The sequence below is a fragment of the Euphorbia lathyris genome, chromosome 7 (genome assembly GCF_963576675.1).
Source record: "Euphorbia lathyris chromosome 7, ddEupLath1.1, whole genome shotgun sequence".
Taxonomy (NCBI): Eukaryota; Viridiplantae; Streptophyta; class Magnoliopsida; order Malpighiales; family Euphorbiaceae; genus Euphorbia; species Euphorbia lathyris.
In genome coordinates this window covers 23,427,270-23,440,994 of record NC_088916.1, presented here as the reverse complement: position 1 = coordinate 23,440,994, position 13,725 = coordinate 23,427,270, and the positions used below count along the sequence as shown (strand labels likewise).

The 13,725-nt window shown below is 30.3% G+C and overlaps 1 protein-coding gene across 2 annotated transcripts; it reads right to left on the bottom strand.

The window, feature by feature from the left end:
* Positions 1 to 9,769: 9,769 nt before the first annotated feature.
* Positions 9,770 to 12,476, bottom strand: LOC136235969 (pleiotropic drug resistance protein 2-like). 2 transcript variants are annotated; one of them, XM_066026101.1, is made up of 4 exons: positions 12,169 to 12,476; positions 10,765 to 11,214; positions 10,245 to 10,368; positions 9,770 to 10,103 (listed from the first exon to the last, which is right to left on the bottom strand). In XM_066026101.1, the coding sequence occupies exons 2-4, from the start codon at positions 11,100 to 11,102 to the stop codon at positions 10,065 to 10,067; spliced, it is 501 nt and encodes a 166-aa protein (XP_065882173.1). In that variant the 5' UTR covers positions 11,103 to 11,214; positions 12,169 to 12,476; the 3' UTR covers positions 9,770 to 10,064. The 2 variants fall into 2 exon arrangements, 1 of the variants encoding a protein (XP_065882173.1); XR_010691997.1 differs by lacking the exon at positions 10,765 to 11,214 and having other exon boundaries at positions 9,775 to 10,103.
* Between the last annotated feature and the right edge of the window lie 1,249 nt (positions 12,477 to 13,725).

The following is a 13,725-nucleotide window of genomic DNA, read 5'->3' as shown; positions in this document are numbered from 1 at the left end:
ATGAAATTTGAAACAAATGATCAATAAATATGAGAGGGGGTAATTTTGGAATTAAAGAAAATATTAGTTGTGAAATAGCTATTCCTAACTTAAGTTAAGTAATTCTTATTCCACCAATTCTGAAATATAAATTCCATAGAATAACTATTCCATGAAAAAACAATAAGCCAAATGGTGAAATAAAGATTCCCTAGGGATAACTATTTTATTCGTCCTCTATTCCATGAAACAGACATGTCTTTAGGTCTCGTTTGGTTCACGAAATGGAATAGAATAAAATAGTTATTCCTTAGGATAGTTATTCCTTAGGAGAGAATAAAATAACTATTCTTTTGGAATAATTATTCCTATGTTTGGTTAAAAGAATGAAATAAGTTAGAATAACTAGTTTCACAACTAAAAAGAACATCCTTACCTTCAAGTATAACTTTTTAGTTAGGACAATAAATTATTCAAATATATATTAGTTCAGAGGAAATATGAAAAATGGTAAAAAATACGAAAAACAAAAAAAATATGAAAACACAGAAAAAAAAACATTAAAATGTGGAAACAAAAAATAAAACTAAATAAATGTGGAAAAGGGTGAAAACGAGAAAAATATATAGACCATGTTTGGTAAAGAGCGTTTTGGGATAAAAAGAGCGGTTTTGACCAACTTTAGCAGTTTGACCACTGAAACCGCAGATTGGAGTGTTTGGTGGAGAGAGGTTTGGGAGAGAGTTTTGGGATGAAAACGCTAATTTAGAAAAACCTCCTTTTAGGAGCTTTTTCAATTAGCGTTTTGCAATATTAAAATTAATGGACTTCTTTAACCCTAATTATTTTATGTATTAAAAAAAGAAATGCCCTTATTCGTCTTTTTGCACAAACCGCTATTATCAATCAGCCATTTTTTACCAAACAGGTCTACACAAACAGCTAGTCAAATCAACTAATGTAATCATCTAACAGCTAACAACTAATGTAATCAGCTAACAGCTAACATCTAATTCCCAAACAGGGCCATAAACAGATTAACACAAAAAAAAATGCAAAAAAACAAAAAAAAAATATGCAAAACACTAAAATGCAAAAAAAAAACGTACAAAACTGTGAAAACACGAAAAATAGTAAAACATGGATACATATAACAAACTATAAAAACACAGAAACAGAAACAAAATGTACAAAAAAAATCATGAAAATTCGAAAAACGGGAAAACATGAAAAATATGGAAAACACGAAAAAATGTGGAAACAGGAAAACGTGAAAAAAACGCAAAAAACGTAAAAAAATCTTAAAAACACGAAGATGTGTAAATACGCGAAAAAACGAACATTAAAAAACGTGAAAAACACAAAAAGTGAAAAAATTGCGAAAACACAAAAACGTAAAAAAATGTTAAAAACATGAAAAATAATGGAAAAACACGAAAACGTGAAAAATACAAAAACTTGAAAAAAAAAAGCGAAAACCACGAAAACATTAAGGCCCCGTTTGTTTGGGGGAAAATATTCTGCAGGAAAATATTTTTCCAATTTTCCAGTGTTTGTTTGGGCAGGAAAATAAGTCAAAGGAAAATAAGTGGTAAGTCAATGGAAAATGAAGTAAGAAATATGGGAAAATGTTTTACCATTTTCAAAATGGTAAAACATTTTCCCAAAAACACACGCATTTAGAAAAAATGGGAAAAACGTTAAAAAATGTAAAAATACGAAAAATATGAAATACGAAAAAACATGAACAATATAAAAATATTACAAAACACGAGAATATGAAAAAACCCCCGTCAAAACATGAAAATGTGAACAAACACGAAAAACGCAAAAACGCAAAAAAAACAAACACTTGAAATCACAAAACATGAACAACGCGAAAAAGTGACAAAACACGAAATATACAAAAACATGAAAAATACGAAAACGCGAAAAATGATAAAACGCAAAAAAAAGCAAACACTTGAAAAATCACAAAATATGAAAAATGCGAAAAAGTAATAAAACACGAAACATACAAAAATGTAAAAAATACAAAAAATACGAAAACTTAAAAAAATACGAAAAACACGAAATTGCGGAAAATGCTAAAACAAAAAAACGTGACAATACATGAAAAACGCGATAAACATGAAAAGACGAAAAATACAAACAAAACACGAAAATGTAAAAAACACAAAAACATGAAAAAAACGTGAATAAGATGAAAAAGTAACAAAATGTAAAAATAAAAAACGTGAAAAAAGAAAACGTGAAAAAGGGAAAACCCGAAAAACTAAACGTGAAAACACGAAAAAATGAAGACAAATGCAAAAAAAACACAATAACGTTAATAACACAAGAAAACGTACAAAAAATGCCAAAAATATGAAAATGTGTAAAAACGTTTTTTTTTGTTTTTAACATTAATTTTTTTTCACATTTTCGTATTTTTCCACTTTTTTCCATGTTTTCATTTTTTAATATATTTTTTACTTTTCGTGATTTTCGTATTTTTTCAATTTTTGTGTCTTTAACAAATTTTCACGTTTTCTTGTGTGTTTTTTAATGTTTTTCTGTTTTCCATATTTTTTTAGGCTTTCGTGTTTTTCACATCTTTTCACGTTTTTTTAGGTTTTCGTGTTTTCCACATCTTTTCACATTTTTTAACGTTTTCGTGTTTTCTACATTTCTATTCCATTTTTTTGCTACTTCCTTTGGTGTTTAATTTGTGCTTAATACATGTGAATCTCTTTTTTGTGTTTTATATATACAATCGAAAATAAAAAATACAAAAAATCTATATTTAGTTGTTGGAAAATATTTTCCAGTGTTGTAACCAAACACAGAAAAATATTTTATTTTCCTGCACAATATTTTCCCTGCATAAAATTTTCCAGAACACAATATTTTTCCCCAAACAAACGGGGCCTAAAACACAAAAATGTGAAAAAAAATAATGTTAAAAACATGAAAACATGAAAAAATACGTTTGTAACATTTTTTCACGTTTTCACGTTTTCGTGTTTTCCGTATTTTTTTGTGTGTTTTTCACGTTTGTTCACATTTTTGAATTTTTCATTTTTTTATGTTTTCGTGTTATTCATATTTTCGTGTTTTTTTCGTTTTCTCGTTTTCACGCTTTTGTGTTTTTTGTTTTTTTTGTCTTTTTACATTTTCGTGTTGTTTTGTATTTTTGTTACTTTTTCACGTCATTCACTTTTTAATACATTTCTCATTTTCTTATGTTTTTTTTTGCATTTTTCCATTACAAGGAAATTTTCAAACTGACGGAATATTGTGACGGAAATATTTCCCTCTTAAATTTATAGCGGATTTCTGTCATTAAGAGTTCCGTCGAAGGTTGAGAAGGAAATTTGAGACGGAAATTAAATTTTCCGTCACAATGAATTGGTGGGAGAATTTTCGCGGTCATGCGTGACGGAAATTATTCTGTTATAGTGTGATGACGTTTTTATCCATTCGTCACAATGCAAAAGTAGTTTTATATTTACTTTATCTAAAATATTAAATAAAACTGATTTTAAAAAAAAACCTAAAAAAACCATATATATATATATATATAGGAGAGATAAGGTGTGACACATTTCTTATGGTGTGACAAACATTATTGTGTGATAAAGACAAATTTCGCAATTAATCAGAGGAAGATGGCAAATTTGTAAATAAAAGGAAAGAGAAAATTGCTTTATTTCTTTTCTTTAAAATGCATTTTCCCGATTTTTCCAACCTCGTTTTTCAAAAACTTTTATATCGTTGGATTCGTCTTAATTAGACGGTCATTTTAAGATCCTAGAAGCTTAGGTAAAAAAAATTCCGGTGAATAGAATCCGGCGATTTGTTTTTTTGTGAAAAAATAATATCCAGAAAATTTTCAAAAATTTTAAAAAATGTAAAATATTATTCTGAGAAACTTTAATTCTTGACTCAAAGTGAGATTCCTTACGGTTTAGTCCAAAATCAACGGAATCCGGCGATTAGGTGTGCGTTTTCCGGTGAGAAAACAGAAAGTACCTGGAAAATTTTCAAAAAATTCCAAAAAATGTAAAACATTAGTTTGAGAAACTTTAATTCGTGGGTTGAAGCATGATTTCTTATGGTTTAGTCCCAATAAAACAATTTTCTTAATTTTATCCATTTTGCATGCTTCAACAATTTATTCGATCAAAACTGTAAGAAATCTCATTTTGAGCCAAGAATTAAAGTTTCTTAAAATGATATTTTACATATTTTAGAATTTTTTGATAATTTTTTGGACACTTTTTAGTCTTACCTTTCAGCACTATGTGTTGCAATATTTTGTTGGAACAATATAACAATTCTGTTGGAACAATATAAGTATTATGTTGGAACAATATAAGTATTATGCTGGAATAATAGAACTATTTTATTGAAAAAATTGGTACGCTGATTTATTCTGTTGGAACAATATAAGTATTATGTTGGAACAAATGGTAGACTGATTTGGAATAATTTCGGACACTGTCGGAACAATGTAATTAGGACAAAAAACGTGCCCAAAAAATTATCAAAAAATTTCAAAACATGTAAAACATCATTTTAAGAAACTTTAATTCTTGGCTCAAAATGAGATTCTTTACGGTTTTGACCCAACAAATTGTTGAAGAATGTAAAATGGATAAAATTAAGGAACAAGTTTTATTGGGACTAAACCGTGAGAAATCTCGCTTCGTCCCAAGAATTAAAGTTTCTCAGAATAACTTGTTACATTTTCTGAAATTTTTTGAGAATTTTCTGGGTACTTTTTGTTTCGCCAGAAAAAACGCCCACTCGGATTCCGTTCACCGGAATTTTTTTTACTTGAGCTTCGGGGATCTTAAAATGGCCTTCTAATTTAGACGAGTCTAATAGTATTAAAATTTTCGAAAAACGAGGTTAGAAATGTCGTAAAAATGTATTTTAAAGAAAAGAAATAAAACAATTTTCTCTATCCTCACACTCTAACCCCTTGTCATATTGGATCTCACCCCTATATATATATATATGGGAAGGATCAAGTGAGAACCCTCCCTTAGGTGAGGACAAGATGAAACGACGTAGTTTTAGTACCTTTAATTAAAGATTAAATAAGAAAATGAGGGTGGAGGGATTCAAACCTGGAACTAGGGCATAGAAGGAGTGACACGCGCGCGCCATCTAACGCTGGACCGCTGGACCACTTATTTAGTTTGTTTATTATATAATTCCTTTATTTATATATTATTATGTGGCTCTGATACTAAAAAAAATCCAATACTATATTTTTTAAATAAAAATACACTTGCTTTAGTTTGTTCATTATACAATTCTTTTATTTATATATTATTAAGTGCTTATGATGCTGAAAAAATCTAACACTATAATTTTTAAATAAAAATACGCTACTTTAGTTTGTTCATTATACAATTCTTATTTATATATTATTAAGTGCATCTGATGCTAAAAAAAATCCAATACTATATTTTTTAAATAAAAATATATTATATATTTTAACAAAATTTCATATTAATATTTTATTTATATAAAAAAATATATTTTTAAAACATACGTTAGAACATATATTTTAACTTTTAAAACACGAACTATGAAGTTTAGAACATACGGCATATTTTTTAGAACATACGTTATGTTTTTTAGAACATGCGTTATGTTTTTTCGAACATGAGTTATAAATTATATTATAAAACAAATGCAAAAATGATCCAGATATCTACTGATTTTTTTAGAACATTACACTTAATTTTTAGAACACAAACTATAAACTTTAGAACATAGTAAGTTTTACTTTGTTTTTTATACCTTTTGATGAGTTTACTTTGTCAAAGTTCATCACCATCCAATGGTGGAAAAAACAAAGTAATCCTTACTTTGTAAAAAACAAAGTAAGCATAACCTAACCCACGTTTATGTTATTTAGAATATGAGTTATAAATTATATTATAGAACAAATGCAAAAATGATCCATATAATATTTTTTAGGTAAAAATATATTATATATTTTAATAAAATTTCATATTAATATTTTATTTATATAAGAAAATATATATTTTAAAACATACGTTAGAACATATATTTTAACTTTTAAAACACGAACTATGAAGTTTAGAACATACGACATATTTTTTAGAACATACGTTATGTTTTTTAGAATATGCGTTATGTTTTTTCGAACATGAGTTATAAATTATATTATAGAACAAATGCAAAAATGATCCAGATATCTACTGATTTTTTTAGAACATTATACTTAATTTTTTGAACACAAACTATAAACTTTAGAACATAAGTTATGTTTTTTAGAACATACGTTATGTTATTTGGAATATGAGTTATAAATTATATTATAGAACAAATGCAAAAATGGTCCATATATTTACTGATTTTTTTTTAAAACATTATACTTGATTTTTAGAACATAAATTATAAAGTTTAGAACATCGTCCTTAACATTTTAAAACATAAATTACAAAAATATAGAGGAATTAAATAAATAAGAAATTGGTGCATGTTCTTTGATTTATTTTTCTATTAATAATTCCTTATTATGCACATTTCTTTTTTTATTATTATTAATAATTCATTATTATGCACATTTCTTTTTTTCTATTAATAATTTATTATTATGCACATTTAATCGATATTAATAAGTGTATGCGTCAAATATTAAACAATAGAAGATACAAGGGCATTAGTATATTAAGCAGTGCGCACCATAATATACAAAAAAAAAGAAAAAGTAATTGGTTTAGTGGTAAGCATCATGGAGTATAACTAGAAGTGCCTAGATTCGAATCCATATAATAATTTTAATTTTTTAACATTAACATATAATTTATAAAAATCTTATAGAATTAACATTAACAAAATTAAATTAAATTAAAACAGTAAATTTTCAATTTCTGATTTTACCCTAAAGTATCATTGACCAATAACACATGATATGAGCATTTATGTACTTAGCACAAGAATAGAAAAACGATGTTGCATGGATCATGTCCACTTCTGTCATTTTCCACCAATATTTTAGAGTTTCCTTATTCTTTCTTTCCATTTCATTCCAACTCCCTTTTCGCTCTCTCTTGTTTCTGCTGCCTCTTCCCCTTTTTGTCGTTTTTCCATCTTCCATCTTCCATCGCTTCCTTTTTTCTTCTTTCTTTCTCTAATGATTTCTCCGTTCATTTCTTTATTGTTTAAATATTAAACTTAATTTTTAATTCATAAAAAAAAGAAAAAAAAGGATAATGCATCACGTGAATGCATAAATAATTATAAGGTTTTATTATTCATAAATAATTGTAAGCATGGGCATGGGCAGTCAAAATGTATGGATAGTCAAAAATATATGGTTAGTCAAAATATATGATTTATTGTGTATCAATTTTGTGTGACTCTATAAATTGAGTCTATTGTAATGTGTGTATTATTTTTTAGGGCAATAATAAGTTAAATTTTTTTTCCTTTGTGCTTGTGCTAGTATAATTTACAATTTGACCATTGACAAATTAAAATTTTAGTCTATTTTCTCAACAAAGTGGTATCAGAGCCACATTACGAGAGTCAGTCTTTTGTAAAACAGATCCTATAAAAAATGTCAGACGGTCCCAAACTTCCTTATCAATATCCTCAGCTCACCAAAACCAATTATTCAAGTTGGTGTATTCGAATGAAGGTGTTACTCGGATGTCAAGATGTCTGGGACATTGTTGAAAAAGGCTACGCAGTCCCAGCCAACGAGGCAGCGTTGCCACAGGCAGAAAAAGATACTCTGCTGAAAAATCGTAAAAGCGATCAAAAGGCGCTTACTCTTATCCATCAAGGTTTGGATGAATTAATGTTCGAGAAAGTAGTCGAAGCTACCACCGCCAAACAAGCGTGTGAAATCCTATGAGTTTCTCTTCAAGGGGAGGAGAAATTTAAAAAGGTTCGTTTGTATATGATGAGAGGAGAATTTGAGATGATGAGGATGAAAGAGACGAAGGCCATTAGTGATTACTCATCCCGAGTAAAATCTGTCGTAAATCAGATGCGGCAGTATAGAGAAAAAATTGAAGAGTCCAGAATTGTTGAAAAAATTATGAGATCACTACTACCAAAATTTGATTACGTAGTGGTGGCTATGGAGGAGTCTAGAGACATCAGCGAAATGTCCATTGATGAAGTTGTAGGGTCACTACAAGCACGCGAGGAGCGGTTTGAGAAACGAAGAGAAGATTCTATAAAACAAGTCTCAGCAACGAAGATTGTGTTTAAAAATGGCGAAAGTAGTCAGTCCAGCAGAGGACGCAGAAGAGGTCGAGAAGGAAATGGTAGAGGACGAGGACGTGGCAAAAGTCAAGGCAAAAATGAAAACGACAGCAACAATAATGACAGAAACACTCAATTCACTAGAGGCAGAGGAAGAGGCCGATGACGCGGTCAAGGAATAGGAAACTGGAGGCCGAATGAAGGATGGAACAAGTCCAATATTCAGTGTTATAATATTCAAGATGAGAAAGTAACTTGCACAATGTTGCTTACCTACGAAGACGAAGAAAATCGCGAAAATAATATATGGTATCTTGAAAATACGGCAAGTAACCATATGTGTTGTGACAAGAAGATGTTCATGGAGCTCTATGAATCCGTTCGCGGTAATGTTGTATTTGGAGATTCCTCCAAGCTTCCTATTACAAGAAAAGGAACCATTCTTATTTGGCTAAAAAATGGCGCTCACCAGTTTATGGGTAAATTTCACACATGGTGTACAACGTTTACCATATTTCACACTTTGATGTATAACCTTTATTTTGTCTCAGTAATATGTACGACTTTATAGGTGACCTCCCATTATGGTGTATGGCCGGTTAAAATGACCGGTCAACGACAGTCAACTCGCCACATCATCAATTTTCATCCTACTTATTAATAAAAGTGGGACCCAACAAAACTTAAATTACTAAAATACCCTTAATTGAATTTCTTCCTAAATAGAAAAGCTATACTCTCTCTCTCTCCTTAGTTTATTTTCTGTAAATCCTTTCTCTCTCTATCTTTTCTTTTCTCTTTCTAATTCCTCTCCCTCTCAAATTTTTGCTGCACAACCTTCTTCAATTCAAGGTTTTCAATATCTAAATTCTTTTGCAGGTTTTCAATATCTAAATTCTTTTGCTGCAGACCCTTCTTCAATTCTTTTTGTTAAATCTTCCATCTGAACATCCTCATCATCAAGAGCTTGCATGAACGACTCAATTTCTAGATCTAACATTAAAAATAATTTAGATTTTGCAACAAACCATCTGTCCTTTTCCCAGTAATTTAGCAGAATAAACTTGACCATTTATTTGCAATGCATAGCAGCGATGATATTTCTATTTGCACACTACAAGAAAATAGCTTTTCTGTGGGGAATTTTTTCCCCACAAAATATCGAATTTTCGCCACTATAGGTTTTAGTGGCAAATATTGAGTTTGCCATAATAAGTGCGCCACTAAAACCTATAATGGCAAAAAATGAATTCAACACAAATAGCTAATATTTAGTGGGGAAATCAATCTCGCCACAAAACACATGTTCGCCACAAAAGGTACATCTATTATGGCAAAAATTATGCCAAAAAAGATATGTTTTTGTGGCCAAATTTTTCCCATAAAAAGTAACTTCGTTGTGGCGAATTAATTTTGATCTGTCAGCAATAGCCAATATTAATTTATTTTGTATTCAGATCAGTAACCCGTATTAATTTTATAAATATGCAAAAAAACAATTTGAGCAATAATTATTTATATTTTCTTAATACATTTTATTTGAAATGGTATTCGAAATGATAGCAGGATTATCATGAAAAATTGTAAATGTATATATAACATAAATTATGATAGTAATCAACAACTAAAGCACTGCTTTACTTAAAATTGAAAATTTCAATACAAAATACTTGCACTTTAAGTATCTAATTAGTTTTAACTACAAGAAGTCCAAGCGCAAAAACACTATTTTTCTCCACCTCATGCTCGGAGAACTTTGGCCGGATTTCACCTCTCACAAACGGTGGTGGTTCAAGATGTGTTACCAATTGAAACACAACACCTCAACTCCATGATCATATTCACAAATTCCCTCTACAAATAAATGGAGACCAAGCTACCTGAAAAGTAATGTTAATGAGTATTATGCCTTAAAAAAATTACAGAGCTACGTGTCAATAATTGGTGAAATAAGAAAATACAACCTAATTGGTGAAACAAGAAAATATGTTCAATTTAAACTATAATGAAATAACAAGTACCTCTAATATTGTATTCAAAGATGCATTCACCAAAGTAGGAAGTGCTCTTGTTCCAACATAGGCATCCCCTTCTACTGATACATGCTCAAATCTAACTTCAATCTTAGGAATCTCAATTCCTACCCTGTCAATATCAACAAATTCAAAACATAAATTCAGAACTCATTTAAAATAAAATTAAAGCATTAAGAGTCAAAAGTACATGTAACGTTTTTGAATGTTTATGAGAGTGCAATTTCACATTCATCTTATTTCAGTTTTGCCTCTTTTAAAGTGAATCATGATCAAAAGTACCAACGAATAATTCATCTCAACTTTGAACATATCAATGACAAAAGTTCTTAAATTAAAGGGTAAAACTGAACTAAGAGCATAACCATGTGGGCAAAATTGCACCTAAAAAATGTTTAGTACTAAAAATGCAAATTTTATCCTCATTGATTTAAAATTGATCAGTATTTCAAACAGAGTTAATGACAAAAATGTTTGAAAGAAAAATGATGAGAGTAGTTGAAGCAACCTATCAGTTCTTTCCCTAAGTCGAAGCAGAAACTTCTCATTATCCTCTTCAACAACTTGAAGGATAGTCTCCAAAAGTTGTTTCTTATCTTGCATACCAAGATTAGTAACATCAATCTCTTGATAATCAACAATTCCATTATCTAAAACCTGCTTCAAAATCCCTTTCCTTAGCCTATCATAAGTTGGAAGCCTCTCTATTGCTGCCCATTTGAGGTCTTCTTCATCTCTTTCACTCCGTCCAAACACATCTCCTTGATTACCCCATACTTCTCTTATACTGCTTCTACCTGAACCCCAACTTTTCCTGTTTCTTGAAGCTGATAAATTCCTACTCATAGACCTGCTTATTGATCTTGCAAACTCTGCTTATTGATCTTGCAAACTCATCTCTAACTCTAACTTCATCTCCGTGCTTAAACGTTGCAGCCATTAATCTTTCTTAATGAAACTGCATCAATTTAATTACAATTGGAGGAGATGAACAATTGTTGATGGTTTTTATATATTAAGAATGGAAAGTCATGACATTGATGGGTATTATAGAGTGATACTGAGTTTTGTCAAGTAACTCAACACAAGAGATTTAGTCTTCTCATCTAGGAATCTCAATACGGCCTCTACAAGACAATATGGCAAGGGGTTCACAATCTTATTTTTCAACAAAGAGGCATTGGTTTAGGGGCATGACCATAGAACAAAAACTAATGAAATTACTCACATAGGTTCAAAGCAAACTAATTGCTATTTCAATAGAATTGAATGCTAAAACCATTAGATTCAAACTCTCAAAACCCCTAAAGTTTGTTTCAGGGATTAAGAAATAAGAGTCATTCTTCTTCATCACCTACACTTACCATTTCAATTCAAAAATTTCTTGTACATAGTTTAACCAATCATTTTGAACTAGAGCCATAATAAATGAACCCACGGGATATAATTACATCCAAACACAATCACATAAATTCTAGAGTGACAAAAATCCATCACGGTGCAGAACATAAAGTCATGAAAACCTCAAGCTAATTCACCAAGGGGATTCCAAACAACCTCAAAGTGTCAATAATGACTTATAAAAAAACAGTTAAATCAATCCAGCAACACAAAAGGCAAACAGAGCAAACCAAAATAGGATCCCTACTTAAAGCTAAATTCATCACAGCAACCAGAGGGAAAAAAGTCATCAATTTCTCAAGTAACCAAGCCATTTGTTTGATTCTGAAATCAAAATAGATAAAGAGAACCTCGGGCTCCAAATCCGAAAAAGAGATCATTTGAGCAAGCAACAAAATGACCCATTAAGCAAACTGAAAGAGGAGTGTTAGGAACTCCATAACTTTAAAATAGACAGAGAATTCGAGAGTAAATCAAAACTTTAGGTTTGCTAAACAATAAAGCGATTTACCTTGTTGAAGGTGGATTTTGAAGCTCGGATAGAACGATTATAGGTTTGATAGGAAGAATTCTTCAAGGAAAATCGCACAGAACAGAAGCCGCTGCCATTTGAAGGAGAACTGCCAGTGAAATCGGAGGAAGGCAGATGCAGAATCACCATTGAACGATAGCATCCCTTTAGATGGTAAGAGAAAGTGGTGTTTGTCGCCGTTGAAAGTGACGAAGAAAACGAGAGCGATCGTATTGAGACAGAGAAGCGGCGCAGGAGACTGCCGAAGAGAGAAAGATGAATTAGGTTACAATGGAGAGAAAGAGAGAAATAATCACGTTTCTATAAGATTATATTAAATATATAAATATATATATATATATATATCATTTAAGTAGGGTTAAGGTACAAAAATACCCCTAACGTTTTGGGTCAGGAGCAGTTTTACCCCTAATGTCTAAAATGGTGCAATTTTACCCTAACGTTGATAAATTGGATCAATTTCAGACACTATTATAAAATACAGTCATTTTTTTTCTTTATTTTGCACCAATTGCACATCAATTTGTTCTAAAAAAAGGATATAATGTTTTTTTTAATTTAATAATAAAATTGGAGATTAATATTTATAAGTTCGGTGAATTTTTTGAATTTTTTTTGTCTAATTCGTACAAAAGACAGTATATTTTTAATATTTTTTTCTTATTTTTTTCACATCCCAACATATGTTTGTGATTTGTTACTGAGAAAATAACGCATGTGTGAAATGTAGACGACAAGATTCATAACCGAAAAGACAGTTTGATGAATTATTTCTCAAATTGACCCAATTTATCAACGTTAGAGGTAAAATTGCTCTTGGCTACAAACATTAGAGGTAAAATTGCACCATTTTAGACATTAAGGGTAAAATCGCTCCTCACCCAAAACGTTAGGGGTATTTTTGCACCTTAACCCATTTAAGTATTTAAAATATATTTCGTTTGTTTAGGCGGTTAAAATTGTCGCTCATTTTTCACAAACTTTTGTGGGGAAAATATTAAATTTCCCACAAAATATATTTCTTTTTGTGGCGAATCCAAAATTCCCCATAATATAATGCTTTATTTATGGCGAATATATGAATCCTCCACTAATGCATTAATTATTGTGGCGGTTTTCAACTTCCCCATTAAAAAATCACTTTTTATGGTGAAGACGAGTTTCGCCACAAACGCCTCATATTCAGTGGCGAATTAGTTTCTCCCACTAAATTTTCCCCACTAAAAATTGATTTTGTTGTAGTGGCAGTTCGTTAATTCTGTAACCCAAACCATGGTTCAGGTGGGTTTGGTTTTGCAGCTTTCTTTTAAGAGGTTCAATAATTACAACCTTTTAGGCTTCTCCGGCTCTTTGGGTTTTTCTAGTTCTTTTGGTTTCTCCGATGGCGGTGGTTTGGGTTTAGGCCGTTCTTTAATTTCAAATTCCTAAAGATCCACAAATTACAATTAAAAAAAAGAACTCAATAAGGGTTTTGCATAGTGTTTTCTTATTTTCTTGTTGGATTTATCACACCCAAGGTCCACCTTTATCACCATT